Below are 21,501 nucleotides of genomic sequence, written 5' to 3' on the forward strand. Positions count from 1 at the left end.
TCTCCATCATCTTTATTTCCTCTTGAGTGCATCAAGCCAATAGTTCATCAAAACCAGGTATCCTATCATTGTTGAGAATGGCAGTGACAAATGTTTCCCATGGCCTTGAAAGACCTCCAACTGTAATGAGGGTGAGTTCCCTATCAACACTAACTTCTCCAATAGATAGCAAATCATTCTTTACTTGAGTTATTCTCATGAAGTAAGCTTGTATAGATTCCCCTTTGTCCATTTTGATATCCCTCAACTTGTTTTTGAGAAAGAGGATTTGATTTGCATTGTTGACCTTGAACATCCCTATCAACTTATCATACATTTCCTTGGAAGTTCCCAAATCAGAAATATAAGAGATTAAATGCTTTTGAATGGAGTCAACTAAGATTTTCTTAACTTTGACCTCACCTTTTCTATACTTCGTTCTAGCAGCAACAGGTGCAATTGAAAGAGGCTCCACCACTTTCCCTTGCACATGATCGAACATTTAATGTTCCTCCAAGGTCAAATCAAGAGTCATCTTCCAGACATGATAATCTGATTTGTCACTCAGTTTATCCTCAGTCTTGAAGTAAGAGGTAGCAGCTATGGAGACTTGTTCCCATAGTCCTTGTCCAACAGCAGCAAGTATTCCAACAATGATTGCTTACTTCTTCCTTGGGCTTGCCTTCACCTTGGCTCTGATACCATGTAAATTTTTATGGTATGTTGTATGCTTGCAAAAATTACTTCAATGTCTTATTAGCCCAATAATAGTTCCACTTCAGATTCCAATAGTAATCACAATAAACTTTAGTAGCAATCAATTAACATTCATTTTAGATAACCATTGACAATAATTGTAGATAGAACATCATCAACAATGCACAAGAAGACAAGCCAAGAAAATGAACACAAAGATTTAGGCTACTGCCAGGGCAAAACCCCACAAGGGGGAAAACCCAACTAATCCTTCTTATTGATAAATATCAAATGTTTAGCAAAGAGACAAATCCAATTTAGTACAATGGTCAAAGTCAAAGTATTGACTTATCTAATAAAGTTGACCAACCAATGATATGAAGCTCAATCTGGTCCAATATAATCTTGGTCAGCAGTCTGCAATACACAGCGATCAATGTTCCCTAACCAATCCGGTCAATAGTAGTCAAACAGCGATCAAACAGCCTCCAATTAATTCGGTCAATGCAGCAAGGAACTTGGAGATGAAAAACTAGTCAAACTTACTCAACGTTTTGCGATCAATGTCTATAATTCTATATGCGGTCAATGCTAGTCAAACAGCCCAAATTACCTCTTTTTTGTGCACAAAAATGCAACCTCACCAGACAGAGATATGCCCAAGGGATCAAAGTCAAAATATGCTCAGAAAGTCAAAGTCAACATTAGTCAACGCTAGCCAAAGTTGCATACAATTCATATTTTCAGCCACCTATAATTTCGTCCTCCTCCTTCCTTGCACGTGTGAAGGAACTCCTGTAATTTTCAGAGCTATCGAACCCAAGAAAAGAGAAAAGTGTGACGATGAGATGCCAAAATGAGGAGGCCTTATGGTGTATTTATAGTGATCAACGAGGGGTCATGTAATATATCTAACCTGCAATTATATAAAAATAGGAATATGCCCTGAAATAACAAAATCTGAATATAGAAATGCTTCTCTTTATTGATCAAAACCATTAAGATAGAGTAACACCATACAATCACTCCTTAACGAAGGAGAACACTCCACAAGCCATATGCTTGCCAATACAATAATCCTTGACATCTCTCAATGGGGAGTCTCTAGCCTCTATATAGGCTTCATACATACAATACCATGGATCTCTCAATACCATATATCTAATACAATGAGCTTATCACATTATTGCTAACTACTTGTGGTCCTTTACATGATGCGGGTTAACCACTTTATTTATTAACTATAGCCCATCCCATTATTACATTATTCCCTTGGGTACCTCCCTCTGTACCCCATACTATCCCCCCTAGGTATACTACATTCCACCCCCCTTAAACATGTTTCGTCCCCGAAACATAAGAAGAACACAAATAATAAGATCTACTCAAAAGAGTAGTCCATTGGTACCATGCACGTGCATCTAGCCATCCAAGAGAAAGGTGAACCCTCGATCTAGCTCGTGCCTCGCTCGCTTGAGATGGAAATTGATCTTGGCGGTTCCTCTATGTTGATGTGTTATGGTTGGATCTGCGCACCTCTCTATCTGTCGTGTGGTGGTTGTTGTCCTTGTTGCTAATTTTGTTTCCATATTGTTGGTTGTTATCTTGCTAGGTAATGTGGGTGATGATATGCTGAAGTTTTAACCAATGGTGTATCTTTCTTTAATTCTGCACCTAATGGAGCCTGATAGGTATCTAGTACATGTTGTGGCCCCTACAATTGTTGCTTACCTTCTAGTGTTATTTCAACCACGGACTCCTCATCTGATGTACTTGTAACATTTTCTTCTTCAACCTCCTTGGACTCTACTTGTTTATTGATGGAAATATCCTGTAATGTAATTTTCTTCTTTTTATACCAAAGCTTCAAGAATTTCTTCTGAACATTAATATTGATAGTACCAACAGATTCGATCCAAGGGTATCCCAAAACAATATCCACATTAGCCATATCTAAAGCATAAAAATCCGAATGCAATACATACTTGTCCATAACAATATTCAAATCTTTATAAACTTGAACATCCTCATTATCAATCTGTGCGTTTTCAACTTGCAATTTTTTTGCCAAATGAACATTTATAAGATTTTGCTTGCAACTAGGATTTATAGACGCAATGATCTTCTCTTTCTGAATACATCCATTAATAAGGAGATACCAGTAGAAAATAACCCCACATGTTTCTCATTATCTTGTTTTCCAGCATGAGACCATTTGTTTAAAAGGAATTTTTCAAATTCTTCATCAATAAGGCTTAACAACTTCTTACTGTCAACTGAGCGCCACCATATGGCAGTCTCATCTTTAAAAAGATGCCATAAACATTTCCAATGTTTTGGCCATAATGACTTTTGTCTTTTTATGAATTCTTCAATAGTAGGACTCTTATCATTCCCTGTAAAAAAATTCTTGCTAGAAGCCATGAAGAGGGTTTTGAAAAAAAAATCACTTACTTCAGCGAAAATTTAAAATGAACACAACTCGATCAATATTGCTCAAAATCCTTATTATAACCTGTTTTTGAAAATGAATGACCATTTCACAACTTCTCATGTGATAGAAATCCCAATCTAGACATTCTGGGGTTTCATATTTGCGTTGCAACCGTCCTGCTGTCACAAAAATTCTGAAAAAAAATAAATAAATAAATAAAAAATAAAAATAAAAATAAAAATAAAAAATAAAAAATAAAAAATAAAAATAAAAATAAAAAATTTGATTTTAAATCAGCGCTATCTCCCTCATTCGGACTCCGATTTTTCAAGAGGACCCCAAATCTACAATTAGTTTCTCAAAATTCTCCACCAAAAACTGCAAAAATTGACTGGAGATCCGACGTCCACGAATTTTCGTCAAAAAAAATTCTGCAACACAACTGCTTTTTAAATCAACGATATCTCTCTCTCATCCGGAGTCCAATTCGGCCGATTTTTTTTTTGAATTTGGGTATTTTTTAGCAAATAATCCAGATCGGCAATTTGTTTCTGCAAATTTTGCACCAAAAGTTTCAGATCTGATCTGCCAACTCGCCGCCCAAAAAATTCTTGCAAAAATAAAAATAAATATCTCTCCGCTTTGCCCAAGAAAGTGCTCTGATACCACTTGTAATATATCTGACCTGCAATTATATAAAAATAGGAATATGCCCTGAAATAACAAGATCTGAATATAGAAATGCTTCTCTTTATTGATCAAAACCCTTAAAGTAGGGTAACACCATACAATCACTCCTTTAGGAAAGAGAACACTCCACAAGCCATATGCTTGCCAATACAATAATCCTTTACATCTCTCGATGGGGAGTCTCTAGCCTCTATATAGGCTTCATACATAAAATACCATGGATCATTACCATGGGTCTCTCAAAACCATACATCTAATACAATGGGCTTATCGCATTATTGCTAACTACTTGTGGTCCCTTACATGATGTGGGTTAACCACTTTATTTATTAACTATGGCCCATCCCATTATTACATTATTCCCTTGGATACCTCCCTCTGTACCCCATACTATCCCCCCCTAGGTATACTACAAGTCAAGGGTCATAACCTTTCACCAATGGGGCCGCCTTGTAGATGAAGATGAGACCGACTTGAAGAAGGGTATTTGTATGTACACAAAAATTCTAATTTTTGAGGTAAGGAAGAACGCGATCAAGGGTAGTCTAATGGAGTGATGAGCCATTAGAGGGGCTTCTGGGAAGGGGAATTTTCCCCTAGTTGCACTCTTTAACAATATATCAAATTTCTCTTGAAGGATTCCAGGAAAACAATTTTACATACCATGAAAAATCAAGATTTCAAGAAAAATATTCCAATTTTAATATGGCACACATAGAAACCCTAATTCACATAATATAGCATGCAAAAATGGAAGAAAAACAACAATAAATTTACAACATTTGACAAGAATCTTTGTAATCAATCCCAAATAAGTCTCCTCACGTACAATTCCTCCTCAAAAGAAAACTCGCTCCATAAAACTACATTGCAACCAAGTAGAAAAGAGAACAATAGCTAGTGCACAAAAGAGAGACAAGTACATTGAATAATGATGATGAACAAGTGAATGAGACTCCCCTCTATTTATATGAGGGAAACCAAGTCTCATTTCACTAATTGCAAGATTGCCAATGTATTTGTCTCTCTTTTGTGCACTCCCCTCTCATCTTGCTTATCAGCAAACATGTCTTCATTATGTACCTGTGATCCTCACTAGGAGGCCATGGAACAACAAATACAACCAAGCAAGTGCATAAAGAAAAAGTAGAAAAGAGAACAATAGCTAGTGCACAAAAGAGAGACAAGTACCTTGGCAGTCTTCATTATGTACCTACGATCCTCACTAAGAGGCCATGGAAGAACAAATACAACCAAGCAAGATATACAAAGACAAGAGACGCATAATGAAACAATAAACAAGAAAGTACTATCTCTTGAGAAAGTGTTAGCTCCCTCTTGATCTTAGCCTTCTCAGATCCAGTCAACCCCGTCCACATCGTCAAGGAATTAACCTTGTTCACATCATCAAGGAGTTGACCTCATCCACATCATCATCAAAGAGTTCACATCATCAAATAACAAATTAAAAATAAATAAATACAAGATACTTATCTTTTGAGAACATGTCAGCTCCCTCTTAATCTTTAGCCTTCTTGCATCCAACCCGCAAATCAACCTCATCAAGATGTCAAATCTTCTAGAAGCTAGGGTTCATTTATTTAAGTGGAGGGAATCAATCCATAAGCCCTAGGCTTTTATTTCCAACCCCTTTGTTCTTTTAGGGTTTGCAATCTGATTAGCAAGGATTTTGACTTCAAACCCTAATAATTCTTTAAATTTGGTCTAGGGTCTTGCATTCATTTTCCAACTTCATCATTCTCGCTATCAGTCTTAGGGTTTTGTCCATAAACCCTAGGTCATTCCTATTCAAATCCTTACTAAGGCTTTACATATTCAAATCATTGCAAGCCCCAGGTTTTGCAATTTCAACAAATTTCAAATCCGTTAACAATAACCTGATCAGACTTTAAGTTTTTTTTTTTTTTTGAAGAGGAGCTTTATCCTCTTATCATATCTTGTTATTCTTGCATTTGATTCCAATGTCCAAAGCTACATCACAATTGTGACAGTAACATTGGGCCATGCAATGAATTCCATCATTCAGGACTAGGCTTACTCATGCCAACACTTAGTTATATAGGACTACTTCTAGAGAGGCATTGGTCTTTAAGACTTGAAGAGAAACAAGCAACATCAATAGATTTGGCAGACCTTATTGCTCAATACTTGAAATTTCAAAGCAGTGTTCTAAAGTTATTTTGCATACTTGCAATTGAGCCACTCATCATTGTTTGATTTCTCTTCATGACAATTCCCTTCATAAGTTGATTTCAAGTATTTTAACGTATTTATGCCATCAGACTTTAATACAAATTTTGTTCCTTTTTCATAAAGGCAAATAGCTTTTAACATAAAGAATCAGATCAGCTTCCTTACAGTGTAATTCGACCTACCTTTATCTATAGGAAGGACTCTCCTACAAACAATGTCATGGTCACATCATAGATCTACACTTAAGCCTCGGATTGTAATCATAATAGAGATGACATACCACAAGGAGTTCAGATCAAATTCATACCTCGATTGGGTGCTCATACTTTCGGTCATATCTCAGTGTATAGACTTCACATGGTGTCACAAGTGTATGGTCTCAAATGTCGTGTCCTTTCAAAGAGGTAAAATGCTTCAAGTCATATAGAGAACAATGCTACAAGGACACTCACATGCCACAGTAAATATATCACAGAGCAGCTCACATAGAATAGTGCCACAGGGGCTCGCATTCAGAGAATAAAATGCCACTCGCATAAAGATGCTACAGAACACAGTTTAGATATTTTTATATTATGTCAAGGAGCGTGATATGTTAAGACTCTGGATTAGAACACGGACTTATAATTTTTCATAGTTCGAATCATCTTCTTGCACTTATAGGAATAACAATAGAGAATCAAATGACAATGCTTACCTCAGAGATTTTGGATGCTTTACCACAGAGAGAGCTCGGATACAAGCTTGGTTTCAACCATGGAGGAAATTTGCATAGTTTCACAGTCATATATAGCCTCTTACTTAATGTACCTCAGAATTCACATATCCACAGTACAACTAACCACGGACCTTGCATCAAACTACAAGTGTTTGTGCCTTAGAGTTCGCAAATTTCCATAGGAGATAGGAGCCTCAAGTCGCAAATTTTCCATAGAGATTCAATGCCTTAAGTCCGCAAACTTCCTCATGAACTAGGTGCCATAGGAGGCTTGAATAACAGAGACATGATGCTAAAAGACTCGGCCTAGATTGCAGCCCCACAGTAGGGTTCAGATCTTATCACTCTTCCACAAAAATAATTTGGATGACATCCTCCACTTATGAATCCTCTTCTCATTTCAAATTCGGATGCCACGAGGAGGAGATCATTTGCAGCGTACTTGACCACCATCATTTATCTCAAGATGTTGTCACTAGGCTAGATCACAAGGGATTGGTTTGTCATTACAAAGGAACTCGGATCATCAGAATTTTTACCCATAATTCATTGCCTTGTGACCTTTTTCACAAACCTTCTTAATTTGGATCAAATATGGCCCTTCTTATAGAAAACTCAGATTACTTTCACCACAAAGAGAATTCGAGCTCAAAGATTATTTCAATTCGAGGGAGCTAAGATCATCATCAAGTTTTCAAACTAGCAACGAGGTTTGTTCCTCAATCTAATAAATCTCAAAATTGGTCCTCTTGCACACAGGAATTTTTCAGCCTTCTTTCACAGAGATGCTTATAGAGCTTGGTTTCCTGTGTTCATAGAAGTTCGACCTACTAGACCGAGAGAGATTCGACCCTTCCAAGAGATATAATTTTCAACTGCTCTTCAACCCTTCAATCTTCCTCAACTTTGATACCATGTTGATTTTTCTAGGGCACAAGATAGAAGTAATTTTCTTCCACGGATAACTACTTCCAATGATCAGTTAGCATTAATTTCACATAGCATTTATCCAATATCATTAAGCAGTTATACAGAAGAAAATTTCAACCAATAAACATGAAAGAATAGTAGAAAAATAACCATGAGACAATGAGACAAGAGACATAGAAATTAGGCCTGAGGCCATGGCAAAACCCACAAGGGGAAAACCCAGAAATCTTTCCTTATGAGAGAGAGTTCAAGATTCATCAATACATCAAAAACAACCATATCAAGATAATAGCCAAACCAATAACCAAGAACAAAAATCAAGTACCAAGCCCTCCTCCTAAAATTCAACCCTCCTTTTCTCCTTTTGCCTTAGCTGGATCAGAGATAACCAAGACACAAATCGATGTCCAAACGAGGAGAAGTGATCTCCTATTTATAGCCTTTCAAGGGGGGTGAATGGGTGCCTCCAAGGGGCCCAGCCGACTTAATCAATTTTATGAGGCAAAATAAAAATAAAAAAAATTCTAATTTCTTCATGATGAAAATACCGACCATGGCTACCATATTTCCAACAATAAGGTGGCCATGGAGTGGGAAAGACTTCAAGAAAGATGCTATAACCATGAGACCAGTTGATCAGAGTCTGACATCCTTAGTGTAATGATATAAGAGGGGAGCAATCATGTTGGCATGAGTTACCCCTTTCCTTAGACAATTTTTTCCACCCATTTGTTGTGCCTTTTACTTTAACGATTTATCTTTCTTTGTTGTATAGCTTAGGAGCCCAAGATTGTTTTGTGCTTTCCCAATACCCCTTAAAGATGTAGCAGTTTCTCGCTCATCGGGGTTGGAACATTCAAGAGTTCCTTTCTTTTTAAATTGGGCAATAAATGCTTGAAGAACTAGGTGATGGCTAAGGAGGGGGGTAGAGCCCATGATAGACTTTTTCCCATGTGCTAAATAAGTCCCAACCATCTTTTGCATTTTATATTTTCTTTCTATTATGCTTTTATATGCTTTTATCATTCTTTCAACTGCATCAACCTTTGGGGCCAAGTTCTCAAAACCTGAATCCAACATGTGGATATAGGGTGCCAATCCCAATGAGCAATGACAATCAACCCAAAGAATGGATGTGAATAATCCAAAAGGATGGAAACTTGTAAGTATGGATTACTCACAACATGCTATATCAATTAGTGCATCCCTAGTTGTTCCCTTCCTAAACCATAAGACTTGAGAGGAGGTCCCACTCGACTAGAGTCAAGGGCTATCCTACCATGTGAAGTGCAGGAATAAGGATCCAATCAAGAGTGGACAATCATCCAGTTTGCCCCGTGATTCATATTAATATGCCCATAACATTAAATGAAAGCACATGACTACTAAATGGTTAAAGTATATGTTGATAGATGACCCAGCTTCCTTCAAGAAGAAATGCTAGATGGGAGAGAGATTGACTGGAACAATAGGTGGAGAACTATGGCATAATGTTATCTAAAGACCATCATAGGGTTGTGGTTGGTTAGTTGTCAAATGAGGAGAAATTTTTTCTCCCATGGGTTACCCACTCTTAGTGGGTAATATGCCCGTTATCCCGGGACAAGAGCTGAAGTAGGTTTTGATTAAGATATGATGAATAATTGATTTGATTGGGAAAAATTTGTGTATGTCATATGTGATTGAGATCGATTTTGTAATTGTGCTTTTCTTGAATATTTTGTTAAAAAGCTAGTTATGTTTTATTTAGTAGTTCCATGATAATCTATTAGGAATCAATTGCCAGTTGATGGATTCAAAATTTAACAATGAGAAGGAACTTTGTCTTAGAAGGTGACGAAATACTTAGCTACCCCAAGAGAACAAGTGGTCACAAGACCACAAATATCACTATCACCCAAATCAAGAGTTTGAGAAGCATGCCTCACATCACAATAACTCGAGGTAACCACTTTAAAACTATTATTCAGGTCCTCTATGGCTCATCCATAATCGAAAAGGAAGGGCACATATGTGGAGTAGACAACCAAATGTGCCCTATAAGATGAGTCCATCAATTTCAGCACAAGAAGAAGAATCCATAAAGTCTTCAAAAGTTTTACTTGATAACCCAAGGGAGAGGTACCATTTTCTTCAAAATAAAACCTGCATTGTGCCACCTTTTGTTGCATAAGAAAAAGAAGAGAGTCTTGGCCTTGAACGAAGGTTTCAACTCTAGGAAATCCTAGAAATAGTGTATCGGCCTTAAAGGAGGGCTTCAACCTTAGGACACCCTAAAAAAAGTGCATTGGTCTTGAAGGAGTATTTCAACCCTAGGAAACCCTAAAAGAATTGTGTTAGTCTTAAAGAGGTTCAAATCCCAGAGAAACTCGAGGAAAGCCTTAAAGAAAAAGTACATTGATCTTAAAGGAGAGTTTAAACCCTAAAAAAGAGATGATTGGGTTCAAACCCTAGGAAACACTAGAAAAAGGAATAGTCCCAAAAAACCCTAGTTTCAAAGTCACAAAGCAACCTTAAGCAATGCCACTAACCACTTGTGCCTAATCATCATATTAGATATGTGGTTGAGGTAATGTTTCGTCCCTTTGTTCTTGATAATACTCGTTCATGGCAAATTTTCGAAGATAAGTGTCAAATTTGTATTTTCCTTAATTGCATTAATGATTTGTTTGACCATGTTGCTGATGAGGTATACAAAGGGGAGGACATTCCTTTAGTCTAGCTAAGGATTAGCAAAACCTTGAAAGGTTTAGTCCCTTCCAAGAAGCTTTTTGATAAATCTAATGCATTTGTGGGGGGTAATAAACATTGTGTAGGTGAGCAGGTGATCAAAGCTAATGTCAAATAAGAAGAATTACCTAGATCAATAAATATTGGAAAAGATTATACCACAAGGGAAAGAAAAAGGATAGGATCATTAGTGCAAAGGTATAGAGATGTCTTCACATGGTCATACAACAAACTCAAAATGTACGACCCAAAGATCATTAACCATGTGATCTCGTTGAAGGAGGATACAAAACCATTTAGACAGCACAAAAGACATATAAATTTGAAAGTGGCCCTAGCCATCCAAAGAGAATTGCAAAAAGTTCAAAAACCCTAGATCATTGATACCATTTGATATTCCAACTAGGTAGTGAACATGGTACCAGTACGAAAAAAGAATGGTGAAATTCATGTTCACATTGATTTTCCTAACCTCAAACTCACCTCTTTAAAAGATAACTACCCACTTCTTAGGCATGGGGCATGTGGTTCAAGCGATCACAATCTCCAGTGTAATGTCCGTGCTAGATGAATTTTCAGGGTATGACTAAGTATTTGTCACTAATTAGGACATTTACAAAACCACTTTTACAACTCCATGGGACACCTATTCATACAAGTGCATGTTGTATGGAGTTTGGACTCACGAATGTTGTAGCTATTTTCCAACGTGCCATGGATTTTGCATTTTCTGACTTCATCATTAAATTTATTCTAGTTTATCAAGATGACATTATAGTTTTGTTCTAAAGATTGAAATGAGCATGTTAATCACTTAAGAAAAATCTTTGATCATTGCAAGTCACTTGGTATATCTATTATTATCACCTAATTATAAAAAGTCAATTTTGGTAGTTTTAGAAGGCAAATTGTTAGGATACATCATCTCTAAAGATGGTGTCATAGTAGACCCTAAAAGAGTAAAGGGGATACAAGAGATTCCCCTTCCCTAGAACAAGATCAACTTTGTGACTTATTCATAACTTCGCAGGGATAAGCCAATTTTAGTCTTGCTAAAGAAGGGCCTCAATTTAAAGTGGAACACTTAAGCCAAGAAAGCTTTCCTAGATATTAAATAGGCTTTGTATTGCCTTCTCCTACTTGCAAGTCCTAATTATAGTAGATATTTTCAATTGTTTCATTTGCCTTTGACTTCACCATGGCTATTGTTCTTTTGCAGAAAAATAATGAGCGTATGGAGTAGCCTATAAAGTTTATGAGCAGGGATTTTCAAGGTTTTGCATTGAATTATAAACTAATGGAAAAGGAGGCATATGCGTTGCTGAAGGCCTTGGCTTACTTCCAAGACTACTTTTGGAACACTAAAGTAGATGCTTACATTCCTCATCCAATGGTCAAAGAGATATTAGTACAAAAAGAACCAAAGGGGAGGTGAATAACCAAGACAAAGGAGTATGATCTCAAGGTAAAGCCTAAAAAGCTACTTAGGGGGTAAGGACTAGCAAGAATGATGGCCAAGAGCAAATTGAATGTTGTACAAGACATACAGGTATAGGAACAATTGAATACGTTATCTTCTTCCTTAGAACATTTTGATTGATATAAGGATATTATGTTTTATTTGAAGAATTTGTCTTGTTCTCCTAACCTTAATAAGACGTAGAGGCGATCTCTACAACTTCGAGTTGCAAAGTACTATTTTGTGCAAGGTGACCTAAGATGGAGAAATCTTGATGATGTTATCTTACGTTGTACGGATTTCGAGGAATCCAAGGATATTCTACAAGATTTGCATTCGAGAGTGTGCGGTGGCCATTTCTCAACCAAGACCACCGCACACAAAGTCATGTGGTGTGCCAAACACTACTGGCCTACTCATTTTACAAGCACGCATGTCTTTGTTCGAGAATATCAAGCCTGCCAAAGATTTGTTCTCAGCTAGGACCACCGAACACAAAGTCAAGTGTGTCGGATACCACTGGCTTACTCTTTTTACAAACGTGCATGTTTTTGCTCTAAAATATCAAGCTTGCTAGAGATTTGAAGGGAGGCAGAAACTCGCTGCTTTGCCCTTGGACCCTGTTATAACGGAGGCTCCTTTCTAGAAGTGGGGGTTAGATTTTATTGGGCAAATTTCACAAACTTCCAATGGTAATCATAATTTGAATTTAGTGACCATGTACTATTTCACCAAGTGGGATGAGGCAATTTAACTCAAAAATTCCCCCTTTGTCACCATTGTCAATTCTTGGAGGATAACATCATTAGGTTTGGGGTCCCAAGCAAAATTACCAAAAAAAATGGCAACATTTTTTGGTCAGATGACTTGGTACCCTTTTGTTCCCAGTATAGCATTACATTGGCTCATGTAGCAAATTAATATCCATAGGAGAACTCGTTAGCTAATTCGAGCAATAAGAATTTGACCTGAACTATCAAGAAAACTATGGTGATAACATACATACTTGGGACACTTATCTCATATATGGGTTAACATGATCACAAAGAAGAGTGCAACTGGCAAGAGTCCATTCGAGTTGGTCTATGGTTTGGATGTGATTCTTCCAATGAATTTGAGACTACTAGTATACAAGCTCTTGGGACACTTCACCTCTATCCAAGAGGCTCTACAATATTACATTGACAAGTTGGAGCACCTTGAGGAAGATCAACACGTGGCATTCACCCAATTCACAGACTATCAGGCTCAAGTCAAGAGGGTATTTGACCATAAAGCAAAAGGAAAGGCATTTCAGACTGGAGATATAGTACTATTGTGGGACAAAAGGAATGAGAAACCACAGAAATGCAGTAACTATGGTTGGGCCCATATCACATAGATGTGACTATGTGACTTAACAACTTTCGACTGGCCATCTTAGCAGGGATCGTGAGGGGACGCGTAATGGGCAACGTTTGAAACATTAGTTTTAGTGATTCTTTTGATCTTTAACAAAATAATAACGGAAAAGAAAAATAAGGAAAGAAAATAATGATGATTTTCTACGTCTTGGGTAGTATATTTATTGCTAATTTCTAGTCTCATTTTCAGATTTTGATATTGGTAATTTTCTGCTTTTAGGACAGCAAGTCGATTCTCTTTATTTTGCAGATTTTTCCTTTATTCTAAATGATAGTTGGTCTTAGTTAGTAATTATATGGTTTTCTTGCTTAATATCAACATATCATCTTGTGTCATTACATAATAAAAGCCTCTTATGAGGCTGGTATGTCTTTCCTTAATAATCTTGGTGTCTATTATTTTACTAAGCTAAACTTTGAGTGTCATGCAATCTGTTCACCTAGCCTTTTCTTTAGCTAATGCTTAGGTCAAGCTTGGATGAGGGCCACTTGTTGCTTTCCTTGAGTTTTGTGTCCGATATGTGGATAGTGTTGAAGAGCCAATAGGATGAGTCTTGAGTCATATTGTTGTCTTGTCTCTTCAATTTGCATTGAGTCCTTATCTTGAGCTAGTTGTCCCCCCTCATCCACCACTAGGAACATGATGCCGTGTCTTTTTATACTTATTGTTGATCACTTCGTGTTGAGAGAGAGGAATCACCATTGCCTCTCTTTTCAACAAGCTACCACTCATACACTTTGAAATCTTATGAGGGGGGTAACCTAGAAGTTGAGCACCTTGGTACCTGTTAGCCTCGTTGGCCATCATTGAGACCATCATTGGGCCTTGATTGGATGATCTTTGCTAGCCATTCAACTCCAACACATTTTCCACACTGCCAAGTTGTATTTGTACCTTAGGGCCCATTAGGCTCATTAGTGGGCTCCTCCACACCTAGCACATGCTTCCATTATTGGTATTTGACTAGGTAGTTGTCTCCCATGAGTTGACTTCAGCACATCATCCATTAGGAGCAGCATACAAGTTATGTGGTAGCAAGTTGTGGTTTAGGATGGGAACATATGTATCGATGATACCCTCTTTCAGTCAATTAGCTAGGCTCCATACTTATTGACTCCATTGCCCACTGGATAGGCACATTGTATCAGGGACCATTATTCAAATCATAGTCCTCATAATACAGGCACAGGTTCTAATCTACAAATTGGCTATCACAAGTTGTCATTCATGGATACAGTTAAAGGTTACTAGGTTATCGACATTGCTCATAGAGATCCCGTCCCCTTGACTCGCCATTGTTAACCCCTAGATTTTTCCCCTTACAAATATGGAGGGCTAATAAACAGAACATTTCATTAGGTTGGAAGTTCAAAGACATATATATAGCTTTGCTTGAGTCAAGGGTTGGTTCCCATGCAATACAGCGACAATATTTATTCAGTGATGTCATGGTTGCTCAGATATAGTTCTTGCATAGGTTTTTGTCAAATTAGAAAGAGTTGTTATTATCAGCAGTTCTCGTACTTTTTAGGAGACAGGGATCAGAGGTTTGCATGGAATTATTGATTACGTATTCAGAGTCCTCGCGAGCTCAAGATTCCAATAAGCCTTTTCCAAATTACATGCATGATACTTGTTGTAGAGACTCCAATTCAGATACTCACATGTCATTAGTGGTGGTATATCTGAGATTATTGTGAGCTCACAATTCCAATGAAATACTCTAGGGAAACATGCGAGATAGGTCTATTTTTAGTAGGGGTTGGATGTCAAATCGAGTCACATATTCAAACGCCTCACTAAAAATTGAGTCTAATGAGAGTGGTTCCATAAACACGTGAGATATTTCTATTTTTAGCAGGTTTTGTATATCAATTCTAATGGCATATTTGGACTCCTCACTAAAAATTGATGACAATAAGTATGACCTTGTGGACATGCAAACAATTTTCTATTTTTAGTAGTTGTCATGTAGGGGTGACACATGGCAACATCTAGTGATGACACGTGGCAATATTTGATTATGACATTGGTAAAATATAGATGCATGCATGAGCCAGAGTAAGGTGGTGAGTCATTTGAGTTGGACTTGGCATGTTGGTAAGTTAATGGGGTCGCTTGAACTACACTCTATTGGGATGCATGCATGGGTTGAAGAGTGACTTGGCACCTACTTGAGTTAATTGAGTCACGTCGTGCATGGAGGAGACTAAAAGGTTTTCTCTCGAGTTAACTAAGTGCATGCATTCTCTTTTCTCCACTTCGCTTTAGTCTAATTCTCTCCCTCTCTAGTTTGATTTTACTTAGACTAGACTAGAATCATTTCTTCACCCATGCGCATGGATAGTCTGTCTCCACATGCCTTGGCTTATCATTATATCTAATAACTCTGGCATATCACTCTTCACTCTTCTTCATCCCCAGTTGCCTAGTGCACATTAGTTTCTTCTCTAACTTCATCCTCACTTCACTCTCTGTCTCCCCTAGTTCGTAGTGCACATGGGTGGTTCACATCACTTTATCATCGATGCATCTCTGCGAGATCTCCACATCATCCAAAACATGTGACTTTCTCTCTAGCCCTTAACAACTTCACTCAATTAGACTCTCAACTAAGCCAGTGTGCATTAGAACTCCTCTAACTTGACTCAACTTGCATTGATACTTTAGGATACTTCAAATTGTGTTGACTCAACTACTCCTTGATCTAACTTAGAGCGCTTGACACTTTACCCTTTTATGGGATTACAAGATTCACACACACTTCGACAAGGAGTAGCTACAATTTGATGGCAAATTCACTCATCAATGCGCATAGGCTACTCTTGTCTAAGGAATTCGAACTCCCTCTTTAAATACAAGTGTTGGCTATTGGCTTAGGGTTGGATCTTCTTTGGAAGCAACAAACTACTCTTTTTCTCTCTCAATTGTCTCTCCTTATCTCTTCTAGCTTCTATTCTCTTATGCAAGAACATCACTATCTCAATTTCATAACTATTTTCCTGGCACAACCAACCTCCTAGCTTTTGCAAAGTAAATCTTGGTTTTGTAACTATCTTCTTAGCACAACCAACCTCCTAACTATTGCATAATAAAGCTTGGTTTTGATCTAATCTGTCTTTCTAATTTTGTCAACATTTTGATGAATTTTGTGCAACATTTTAGAACTTCTAAGCCTTTTTCTTGGTAAAAAAACTTCCATTTAAAGTGCTTTCTTTCTATTTTTTATTTTATCATTAAAGCTAATGCTTGAGATAATTCAATCACTTATTCATAAATTGTTTTATAACCCCTTTGGCTGCTACATTGTTGGTCGAAAGAAACTTTTTGTTTGTGTGTTTTTTGCAGATTTACACGGAAAACATTGCATGCGAGGCTAGGAACACACCCCCTATGGCTAGTAACCACCAACCCGAAGACAAAGAAGGATTTGCATGTGACATTAAAGGGAAAATTCTTCAAGATGTTGTATTGAGATTTTTATCTCACATCTACCAAGCCTACCACTTTCCAAAGAGATAGATTTGTGTGCTAACACCACATCAACAATAAACCCCCATAGGTGTCATGGAGAGTAATTGACTCCATTTAATAATGAAATAAAGCTTGAAATGGGATTCTGAAGAAGGCATTCAACAAAATTCAATATGGTAGGCACATAAGAGGCATTGATGAGTGCAATGAGCCTTCTTTTGACTGGGAAAGAGTCTCATGTACATTGGGAAACATGAACTATGAAATTGCATTGGATGTATGCATAATCATCTCCAAGAGACCATAGCTAAATTTTTCTATGTACATAAGGCAAAGTGGTCCATAGGAGGAACAAGTAGATGTGCTAAACATGGGTGTGACAACCCTTACAAAGCACAATCACCTTTTACATGGCAATATAATAAGTGAGTAACTAGGGGTTCCCATAAATCGTGTCCAAATAGATACAAAACACAATCACCCTTTACATGGCAATATAATAAGTGAGTAATTAGGGGCTCTTGTAAATCATGTGTCCAAATAGATCCATCCCAAGACCTTCGGAAGCCTACCCAGGACATTAAATGCCCAAAGAGGTAGGGACTTACCACCTATCAAGTGGTGGTCTGTACATAAGTACCATAGACCCAAAGGCAATAGCCATGACATAACTCATCCCATGATGGTCGATACATTACAAAAATACCATCATGTAGACACAATTTGGGCTTACAATGGCCTTGCCATCAAGTGAAAAAATGTAGGGTAGACCAAGGTGTAACAATGCCCAACTGAACATAAGGTAAGGAAGGTATTGGTGTACTATTGCTCTGCCTAATTTTTCTCCTAACACAAAGTTGTCCATTTCGCACACTAATCATTGTAGTTTCCAACAAGGCAGAATTCCTCCTTGAGGCATCCACAACAACAAACCAAAGGCAGAATTCCTCCTTGAGGCATCCACAACAACAAACCAAGTGGGTTTTATCCAAACACTTCAAATTCATCTTTGTTATTGTTGCACACAGTAAGGGTCCCACCAATCTTTGACATGGAGAAGGGACTTAAGGAGAACGAAGGAAATCTTTTCAATCTTTGAAAAAATTTGAATGGAGTAATAATCAACTAGCAGATTTAACCATTTCTCCAAAGCATTTACATCTATCTCACCTTCACACAAAGGAATGTCAAAATAACTTGTACTTTCAAGGGTATTGTCCCTTTGCACTGACTACTTGGTGAAGGTACCTTCACCACCATTGAGAATCTTAAGTATTTACGCAAAATTATCCATCATCTCGTTCCTAAGTTGCACCATGGAATTCCTTGAGCAACATCTTGATAGGATCTCCTACTTTGCCGCATTTCTTTTCATTCACCGTGGGAGGTTGCTTGGGTTGGCAGGGAACATCTCCACCAAGCTCAATTAGTCCAAGGCCTAACTCCCTATTACCTAACCTCATTAAGAACATGCACAAAAAAATAACAAATAGCAAATTGCTCTTATTCCATTGATCTAGATTATGCTGAGAACAAAATGAAGATAGTAAGAATAGGTGAAAACCTAAACACAAAGATATAGCAAAAAGCACAGTGATACAATGAAACCCAAATTCTATTAATGAATGAAATAGCAAAAACACTAAAATATGCAAAGCAATATAAATTGGTTAGAATGGTAGTAACTTAGCTCCGAGAAGAAATGTGTCACCTATCCTCATCCAAAAAAACCTATAACAAAAAGATAAAACTATAATGTATGAATGCCAACAAAACCCTAAGAGGCAAAAGCCCTAATATGTGAGAACCCTAGCCCTAGCACAAAAACTAGGGCCAAGCAAGAATGTTGAGTTGTCCAAATGAAGAAGAGCCTTGTTGGGACTATGATTTTTCACTCAATTGTTTGTTTTAGGTCTTCCTTGACTTCTTGTAAAAAAATTAAAACACTGAGTTCGCTCCATGGGCTTATGTGCTTTGGGTTGAAAAACACATGGGAAAGCCTTGAAACACATGACGAAAGTTCAAGTCCCAAAAATTGTCAAAATCAAGATCATCTCTTAGAGGTCTTAATCATTTCACTTATTGGTTTATCTATGTAGCTCAAGCACTCCAAGGTTGGGTGAGTTAAACCTTTACCATTTAGGGTCGATGGAAAGGGAGGTTGCCATTGCTAATAGCCTTTCCAATGGTTATTTGTGTTTGAAAATGTTTTCAACATAGCTTTCAATGGAACAATGAAAAAAACATGATTATTCAAATAATGAGAAATTTCTAAAGACAATAGAGGTATTAAAAGAATTTGATGTTTGATCCTTGAATAGAAAATAAGCAGGTCTAACCCCCATTATAATACACCCATGGCTCAATAAGATGTGAGGGTTCAAATCACATTGAGTATATTATCCTACTATGGTGTGCGGCTCAAGGAGTAGACTCCCCTTATCCATGAGTCTCGGCTCTTGCCAAAATCATAAGAAATTAGTATATCTGCTTGCAGGTTGTTGGATGTACTCTTGGTGTTATAGTGGCAGCTACGAGAATTGATCCTGGGTTTTCCTTAGATTAGGTCTAGCAATTACCGATTCACCACGTTGTTAAATAGATAATAAACAAAAAATAAAAAAAAGGTGATCCTGAAATGACTGCCGCACAATCTAACACTGCAACAACAACATGGAATGTTTTGATCATATTCTAGAGTACTAATAGTGTCATAGGATATTGTGATCCGTGCTTGAGAAACATCAAACCTGCGTCTATTATTACATCCTTGACTTAAGCAAGAATGCCCATATCTCATGAAGATGCAACCTGTTAGAAGCGCAGCTACAACCTTGTCTTCGGTTGCTACAACCACTGTACTCATAGGGGGCAGCAACAACATTCGCAGTACCAGAACTTGTCAAATAATTCAATCTTCTAGCAATAAATATTCAACGTCTATTACTTAAGCTTTCAAACAAGAACATAAGCAGAGTAATTGGTTTCAGATATTTCTAGTCATGGTCAACAGTGCAGCATACATTTGACAAACTGAACAACTGCAGGGTTAACCAACAGCAAAATTTTGGTTCTACCACATTTTTCAAGATTACAGTACCAAAGTTCCTTTAAATTTGGCGGGCCGCAATCGTCCTTGTTCAATAGCTCGGCAATTCTTCTCATTGACTATCATTCAATCACATGATTTTGGAGTCTGGACTTCGCAACGACTCAGCAAATTCGAAGTGAAGAGTCCACTTGTCGACCCGGCGAAACACGGTACAAAACTCGACTTATTTAACATCAGGGAACATATAGCAGTAAAATAAAAATGAAGGAATATAAACTCTGAAAATTTTGACAAACTTTGACCAAAAGTGCGTTTGACCAAGTTTGGCCAAGGGCAGAGATTTGACACCGTCTGGCAGGCTCGGCAAGCAGAGTGACTCAGTAATCATTGCATAGTTATGAAGACTCATGTTTCCGTCGACTATATAATATCTCTATGAATTAAAATCGAGGAAGAATGAAGCATATTTTTTATACGCACTTACATTTCAAACCCTAGCAAAACAAGTTAAATCACATTCTGTGACAATTACAAATAAAGTTATGAAGGAAGGTTGAAGAGTCACAAGGACTACTTAGCTTCCATCGATTCAGTTTAAATGTCATTCTAAATTTAGTTCTAGAAGAGGCAAACACAACCTAAGGATGAATATAAACACAACCTGCGGATGAATATGATGGTTCCATGACAAACAGATCAAAGCAAAAACAAAAAGGTAAAAATTGAGAAACATGCGTACATAATCTTTAAAGACAGCACCAATCTCCATGCTTTTCATGACATCTTCTGTGAGTTCCATCGATAATTTATCTAATTTCTCCTCCCCTTCACCTTGGCCCCCTGCACCGCCAATGCTTAAGATGATTAATATCAAACACGTAATATAATTAAGCCAAATTGTAAACCGTTTCAGAAAAAACAAGAAAAGACATTTATAACCTGCCATTTTTAATGGGCACGGTTGAATATCCAGAACTCCTTCGAACCTGGCGAATTCTTAAACTGGCTAGGATCCTTTCACGATGTGTATTAAAGGTCTAATGTCTAAGGGTATTTCAAAGTTACAGAAGATTTCAGCCACTCCAATCGCGATATGGAAACGTCAAATTCATGATTTTGAAAGCCAGTCAATTGCCCAAGAGAATTTGATATAGCCCCAAAACCCCGGGAAGGTAGAATAGCTACATGCTCGTAAGTGTATGCCGTATTCCCTGAAGTTTTAGGCTTTCTTTCTCTCGCTGGTTGGTTCAAAGCTTTGTATGTGATTGCAATGGGGCGTGTAATATTTATTTTTATTTTTTTTGTTATATAAGAAAGCAACTTGGAGTCAGTACATTTGTAAATTGTATCATCAATGTAAATAAAAATAAATTTAAATTTAAAATTTAAATTAAATTAAATTAATAATTATTATATTAGTTTAGGTTCATTTTAATTTCAGATTTATCGAGCATTTAGAAAAATCATATTTTTTGACGTGTAAATCTTTCTTTGTTGTGGTAAGAGGTGCTTTCCAACCTAGTGCGAAAGAGATGTTAGGTTAAACATTTTGACTTGAAAAAAAAATGAATAATTAATTATTAATAATTAAACCAATGTAGATCCATTTTAACTTCTCATTTATCAAACACCTAGATGGTCAAATCTCTCAAGGTGCAAACCTTTTCTCAATTTTTCACTAAAAAAGAGGTTTTCGCCTTAGAGATTTTATTCCTCTTGGT

General features: G+C 37.2%; 1 protein-coding gene across 1 annotated transcript in view; it reads right to left on the bottom strand.

The window, feature by feature from the left end:
* Positions 1-21,058, bottom strand: part of LOC149218121 (Transducin/WD40 repeat-like superfamily protein) — a 191,028-nt gene extending 169,970 nt beyond the window's left edge. Inside the window, exons 1-2 of the mRNA XM_089383820.1 lie at positions 20,720-21,058; positions 20,520-20,620 (exon numbers count right to left, since the gene is read on the bottom strand). Coding sequence (XP_089239946.1) covers positions 20,520-20,620; positions 20,720-20,726 — 108 coding nt within the window. The 5' untranslated portion in view covers positions 20,727-21,058. The remainder of the gene's footprint in view (positions 1-20,519; positions 20,621-20,719) is intronic.
* Positions 21,059-21,501: the final 443 nt, after the last annotated feature.

The sequence above is a fragment of the Pinus tabuliformis genome, chromosome Q, assembly GCF_031772625.1.
Source record: "Pinus tabuliformis cultivar Carrire ecotype Pingquan chromosome Q, CPIR1, whole genome shotgun sequence".
Taxonomy (NCBI): Eukaryota; Viridiplantae; Streptophyta; class Pinopsida; order Pinales; family Pinaceae; genus Pinus; species Pinus tabuliformis.